General features: G+C 48.2%; 1 protein-coding gene across 3 annotated transcripts in view; it reads right to left on the bottom strand.

The window, feature by feature from the left end:
* Positions 1-5,203, bottom strand: part of LOC102990317 (ras suppressor protein 1) — a 57,926-nt gene extending 52,723 nt beyond the window's left edge. The window contains exons 1-2 of one of the 3 annotated variants that reach the window (XM_024116364.1): positions 4,955-5,203; positions 4,600-4,711 (exon numbers count right to left, since the gene is read on the bottom strand). In XM_024116364.1, the coding sequence (XP_023972132.1) occupies positions 4,600-4,708 (109 nt within the window). In that variant the 5' untranslated portion in view covers positions 4,709-4,711; positions 4,955-5,203. Of the gene's footprint in view, positions 1-4,599; positions 4,712-4,950 lie in introns of all 3 variants that reach the window. The other 2 variants (XM_024116366.2, XM_024116365.3) reach the window with 2 other exon arrangements.
* Positions 5,204-6,900: the final 1,697 nt, after the last annotated feature.

The following is a 6,900-nucleotide window of genomic DNA, read 5'->3' as shown; positions in this document are numbered from 1 at the left end:
GAGGCCCGCGTACCGCAAAAAAAAAAAAAAAAGAAAAAAGAAAAAAAATAACAGAGGTGCGCACGCAGGGCCCAGAAAAGATGTTTAAGCCAGGCTGGAGGGGATGGTGGGTTAAAATTTAGTCCTGGGGAGCTTCTCGGAGGAGGTCACACATGTGAATGGAGTCACATGGACAGAAAGTCATCTCTTCCCTTAACAAGTGTTAATTCACAAGGCTGGGAGGAGGGTGGCTGGAGAGAGAAAGGGTAAGGACTGCCCAGGCCAAGATGTTTAAAAACACAAAGGTGGGCTTAAACACACAAGTGAGAAGAGCAAAAAAATAAAAGGTCTTGATAAAGAGCACAGTGAAAGTGACACGGTCTTCCCAGCTCTTCTATCATTTCCCCCAGAGAAGTCCTGTCACGATGAAAACACCCAGCAGGCATCACCACTTCCTGGGTTAACAGCCCCTTCAGATAAGCAACCCCGGATTATGTCTGTTGATTCTTTTGCAGGGTCCTTTAGAAAGACAACTACCCCAGAGGCAGCTGATTTTTCTCTTTTAAAATATTCTGTAATAACCTCAAAGGGAAAAGAACTTGGAAAAGAATGGATACTTGTACGGGTATAACTGAATCACTTTGTGGTACATCTGTAATGAACACATCATTGTTAATCAACTATACTCCAATATAAAATAAAAATTTAATAATAATAATAGAATAAAATCTATCTGAGAGATATTTTAGTCTAACCTGAAGAAAAACACCAACAACAACGACAACAACAAAACCGATAAAGGTTTGACACCCAGAGCGCAGAAAATGTGACCAGATTAAAAAGTCAAAAAGACTTAAATAAAAGAAATGAAAAAAAGTCTCTCTGGCCGCTGATGGGAGTCTCTGCTCCCAGGAAGCTGATGACAGGACCCTTCGAGAGCAACTTTACCATCCAGGTGAAGGGCTGCTGCATGCGAGAGAGTTTCTGCCGTGAAATCTCTTTAATAAAAAGTACAAAATTGGCACCATTCCTCCCAGCTTTCAGCAGATTACCTGCTGTGCAGGGAAAAAAAAAAAAAAGAAACAAACGAAACAAAATGAGCAAATCATTTTAAAGAAACAGCCATCGAAATCTATGGGAACCCTATAGGCAAAAGGGCCAAACACACCAGGTTCTGTGAAGCCACACAGAAAACGTCAACACGTAACACACAGAGATGCCTTTCCCGGTCCAACTAACCAGGCTATTCCTGGTTCAGGCCATCGACCGCGTTGGGACTGGTTCCGTACAAGGCTTACGCGCTCTCTGGACGTTCATATGAGCAGGTAACAGTCACTGCGCGCTGAGTACCGGCTCGGTGCTAAGCCCGTAACAGGAAGCAGTGCACTCGGCGCTACACCCATGCCCCCAAGCGGGTACTTACGTCTCCATCTAACGACGAGGCACTTGAGGCTCAGAACGGTTTCGTAGCTTCTCTAAAGTAACACAGCGATAAGGAAACCTGGACAATCTAAACCCAGTCTATTCAACTCCAGGTCCCACTGGTAAGCACTGGACTACATCTGCCTCTCAGGGCTGCATCTGAGCATCTCCAGAACCTGGCTGGACTGACAGAAAACTCTAGAACCTGCTGGATGTCTGTCTCCAGCCCAGGAAGTTTTTCTCCGTCAGAAAGCTTTTGGTACCTCAACTCCTGAAAGCATTTTTTAAAGGCAACTTACTGTCTCAGGGGAATGAAAGGGCTACGTTTATAAGACGCAACTCTCCCAAGCAGAAGTGAAGCCTGTTTCCTATGCTCAGAAAAAGTACACAACTACCACTCTTAGCTCCAAAGCTTAATTCTGCTCATCGTTAGAGAAACTAAACAGAGTAATGATAATGAAGGGAAGGCTTGAGATCCAATACCATTCTCTGTCCATGCGAATAAGCTGTTCCCTGGGTTCAATCTTGATACTAGTACATAAACCCTCAGGGAGTTCCCTGGCGGTCCAGCGGTTAGGACTTGGCGCTTTCACTGCCGGGGCCCGGGTTCCATTCCTGGTTGGGGAACTCAGATCCCACAAGCCACACGGTCAAAAAAAAATAAACAAATAAATTAAAAAAATAAAACCTGAGGATTACAGTTAAAATTTTATAAGTGAAAGACTATGGGAATCCTTATACTACAGCTAAGGTGATCACGCCGAATACGTTACCATATAAGATATTAAAATACATAATGTTATGTACACGACTGATAAACGAGCCCCAGTGGAGGACGGGATTCTGAAGGCATCCTGGGACCCTCAGATCCCGGAAGTCGGGGAGTTTTAGCAGAAAGCAGCCGCTCCTTCCTGGGGTTTACCACACTCCAGAGGCCTGAGGAGGTGGAATTTCCAAATTCACTTCCACTAAACTCCCCACGAAGCACTCTTGCTCTTCCTGAAGCGACTTCTTTGGGAAGACATTAAGAATGACCTTGCTTTTCAGCACCGAATATTACCCCGGAAAGAGCTTTTTCAGGAAGCAAGTGGCTATCTTTTCTTCTTCAATAAAAGCCAAGGCTTCAAAGAGATAAAGCAACTGAACTGAAATAGCTACACCGCTCTCCCTACTTATATTACAAAGAGAATCCTCTTCAAAGCTGAGGAGTATAAAGCTCCTCCAGTGAAAGCAACCTTTTCTCAAGCCCATGAGAAAGAGCCCTGAGGGGCAGAAACCCGTGGGTCCAAGGGCACAGCCGAGCCAGGCCTCCTGCCTCCATCCTCTCCCCCGCATCCCCTTCCTCTGACGCAGCTGTGCCCCCAGTGACCATCGTGATCCCAGCGGGGCAGGGGCAGTACGGGGACACATCCCGATCTGCAGCTGCCAGGCCATCGCCTGAGACACCGGCTGCCACCAAGAAGCCACTGCTACTGAGAGAGGCCAGCACAGACCAGGAGGCTGAAACGCTAATTCGTACAAAGGCTAAACTTAACGGCAGGTATCTTCCTAAGGATTACCAAATGCAAATCACCCTCAGCTTTTCATCCCCTTGCCTTTTGCAGAGATGTATCAATGGCACCAACCCCAATCTCTGTCCCGGGCACAAACCACGGATTCACGGTAACTCTGACTCTGCTCTCTCCAGGCCTAACAAGCAATCCGTCATCTTTTAGGGTCTCCTGGACATCCCCCCCTCTTCTCCAGTGTCACATCCTGGTCTGGATCTCATCAGCTCTCAGGCCTAATCCATCGTTCTTTCCTTCATCCGTCAAACATTTCGGAGCACCTACTGTGTTCCAGGCACTAGAATGAACAAGACACACAGGAATACTGCACTGCTTTACTTCCCCTCGGCCTCCCAGTGGGGAAGACAGACGTCTGGATTAAGAACACATCACAATCCTGTGTAACAAGAGTCATGAAGCGGGACTTCCCTGGTGGTCCAGTGGTTAAGACTCCGAGCTTCCACTGCAGGGGACACGGGTTCGATCCCTGGTTGGGGAACTAAGATACCGCACGCCCCGCACAGCGTGGCCAAAAACAAAAAAGGGTCACGAAGGAAAGTGTGTCCAACTTCACTGAGAAGGCTTCACACAGGCTGTGGCGTCTGAGCTGACTCTTGACACGTAAGTAAAAGGATCTGGGCTGAAGGGGGTGGAGAGGGAGGAAACGATACTTCTAAAGGCACAAAGACGGGAAGGAATGCCCTGGCTCAGAAAGGACCATCAGTTCACTATAGCTGGGAAGCCAGATGCATGGAGGGAACAGGCGCCAAGGTAGGCTGTAGTCAGATGCCTGATTTCACCTCTAAGGTGTTGGAATTAACTGTCAATATCTAAAAATTAGAAAGTTTTATCTAAAAATCTGGATTCTTGGCTTCATAGAAAAAAAAATCTGGCAACACTGGGCCAACATCCCCAAATGGTGACACCTGTTTGGATCTGAGCGGCAGGTGTAGCAGCCGCCCCCTTCACATGAGATACCTATTACGGAATTCATAACCATCCTCACCTGGCCCCTGAAGACACCTGAATTTGCAATCCCCGGTTTAAAGGAGAGCGTTGCAATAAGATGCATGTTACAGGAAAGCAACAGGGGCGGTAAAACTGGAGTCAAGAGGGAAAGTTAGAAAGACTTACAATAGCACAGGGGGGAGGTAACAAAAGCCTGAACTAAGTGAGGACAATAAACCCAGAAAAAGGTAATGAGTCAAGAAATGTTTAACCTGCTCCAGGTGCAAGAACACTTATTAGGTAATTTCCGTGGGGCATTTGTTCAAGGCTACCTAGGAGACTATATTAAGAGAATGGGAAAATGACTCAGAACTAATTTTCCATTAAAACGCCAAGTGGCTCTTTAGTAAACTGTGGTTAAGTCCACCCGAAGACCATCAATCAGCCTGGAGAACTGATGAGGTCCAGCAGCCACAGTCGGGGGATTCTTAACCTGGCTCTCGTGTCCGTTTTCCAGCTGGGACAGAACAAACTCTGACTGCAAGCTTCCCGAGCCGAGCCCTCGACAAGTGCTGTTTACAAGCAGCCAAGCAGCGGGTGGGAGGTAAACCACTGCAACGTCTCGCACCGCCACCAGCAGTTACTTCTTAAACTCATAAACCCGTCCAGCTCCTCCGAGGGGAAGGCCCTCCGGAGAACTTACACAAGCCGTTGACATCCAGCATGTTGGAGATGCCCCGGTCACTCATGTCCACTTCCGGCTGGTTCTTCTCCCGGCTCTCCTCCACCAACTTTTTCAGAGACTTGGACATGACCTGTACCAAACGACAACAACAAAGCACGTGGGCGACGGCCAGGAGGGTGCTGAGAGAGAAACGAGGAAACCCCCGGCTGGCACTCTCCAGTTTTCCCCTGCCTTGGAAAGTGGGCACCCGCAGGCAGGGTCCGGGGGCAGGGAGGGGGATGGGGAGGGCGGGACAGGGAGTGGGAAGGGTCCAGCACCATTCCCGCCGCGGAGAGAGAAACAAACACAAGGGCAACGCCACACACATACTCACTGCGGAGGGCTGCACCTAACAGGCTGCGCGTGGAAACAACAGGCTCCTGCAGGGCTCACTCCGGCGGCGAGAGATGCACTCGGTCTGTGCAAAACGAGCACCCGAACGAGGAACACGCCCTGTCCCGGCACTCGGCGCAGGCGCACACCGGGCCGTCTCCGCTCCTCGCCCCGCCCGCGCCAGACCGTTCCTAATTAGGAGAACAGTTTACTAGACTTGGCTTAAAGCGAGACCCCGCCCACAAAAGAATGCGTGCCCCAGGGCCGACCAATCATGTTTGCTGTTCGGCCTCGAGACTCCGCCCCACCCGAGGTTAGCTCCCCTCCCCGTTGGAGATTCCGATTGGACTAGAGTCGGCGCGTGCGCACTAGTTCGGCGCAGGCTCAGTTTGTAGGGCGAAGCCAGAGTGGTGTGGGCGGAAGCCGGGAAGCTTGGGCAGCGCCTGCGAAGGGATGGTGGTACACGAGGATGGGTCCTGGGGAAGCTACAAGTAAATTTTCTCTCCGTGTGCTGCTTCTTTAATGGGGCCGACCAATCATGTTTGCTGTTCGGCCTCGAGACTCCGCCCCACCCGAGGTTCGCTCCCCTCCCCGTTGGAGATTCCGATTGGACTAGAGTCGGCGCGTGCGCACTAGTTCGGCGCAGGCTCAGTTTGTAGGTCGAAGCCAGAGTGGTGTGGGCGGAAGCCGGGAAGCTTGGGCAGCGCCTGCGAAGGGATGGTGGTACACCAGGATGGGTCCTGGGGAAGCTACAAGTAAATTTTCTCTCCGTGTGCTGCTTCTTTAATTGCGGTTCCACTGACTGGAAGTTGCTACCCTGATTCCCTTCCCCACAGATTGTACCTCCCGCTATATTGTGAGCTCCTCAAAGCAAGAACTCCTTGGTGGTCTGTGTGTCTCCGGCGCCCAGGTCGCAGTCACGGACCCCTGGGTCACAGGAGGGGGAATACACCAGATAAATACGTGACTTCTCTGTTCTTATGCTGTGACATAGCTTAGTTAGCTTTCTATTGAATGATGATTTTCTTACACAGTTTTCATTGTTTTTTTTTACTAGAATTTCTGTTTTCTTCTTGTAACCTTTAAGCTTTTCATTACTCGCTACTGCTCGAAATCCAATGACTTCTTGAAGACTTTAGGAACCTTCTCATTTACTGCTCTAACTTAGACTGATTCGTTCTGTCCTTCCAGCTGAGAAGTTATAATTTCTTTTCATTTGGTCCCTGGGTTGAGACCGACATTCTTGCAGGCATCTTGCTGGAGTAACTACACTCAAGTAACTTTCTCTAGAAGGATGTATAGGAGGCACAAATTTTGAGTAGTTGCATGTTTTTAAATGTCCTTATTCTGCCCGCACCTTTGATAATTTGCCTGACATGGAATTCTAGGTTCAAAAGAAGTTTCTCCTAAATCTCGATGGCATAGTTCCACTGACTTCTGCTTTCAGTATTGATGCCCAGAAACATATTGGTCTCCTCACATCTTTGCAGGGAACTGTTGTTTTCCCTTGGGAAGCATTTGTGATCTTTTTATCATTCGTCATGTTCTGAAATGTCACCATAATATCTCTGATGGGGGTGTCTTTTCTCGCTTAATCTGTTTAGGGCTTATTGGGTCCTTTTCAGAGGACGATTCTTTTCTCTCTTCCTCTCTGGAAATTGTTTTCTGTTTATCCTTTGAAATTTCTTTCCTGCCATTTTCTCTGATTTATCACCCTTTCTGGAAATCTTACTGGATGGCAGCCTCCTGGGCTGGTTTTCAATAGCTGGGCATATTTGTTCCTTCATATATTTCCTTTCCCCTTTTTTTTTTTTTGTTTATTAACTTCATGTTCTGGGAGATTTTCTCTATTTTATCTTCCAAAGCTCTATTAAATTTTTAAAAATTATTTTGGCTATTAATGAAATATACTTCTTAAGACCTCCTTCTTGTTTAATAGCGCCCTGC

Source organism: Physeter macrocephalus, chromosome 11 (assembly GCF_002837175.3).
Source record: "Physeter macrocephalus isolate SW-GA chromosome 11, ASM283717v5, whole genome shotgun sequence".
In the NCBI taxonomy this organism is placed as follows: Eukaryota; Metazoa; Chordata; class Mammalia; order Artiodactyla; family Physeteridae; genus Physeter; species Physeter macrocephalus.
This window is presented reverse-complemented; position numbering and strand designations above follow the sequence as displayed.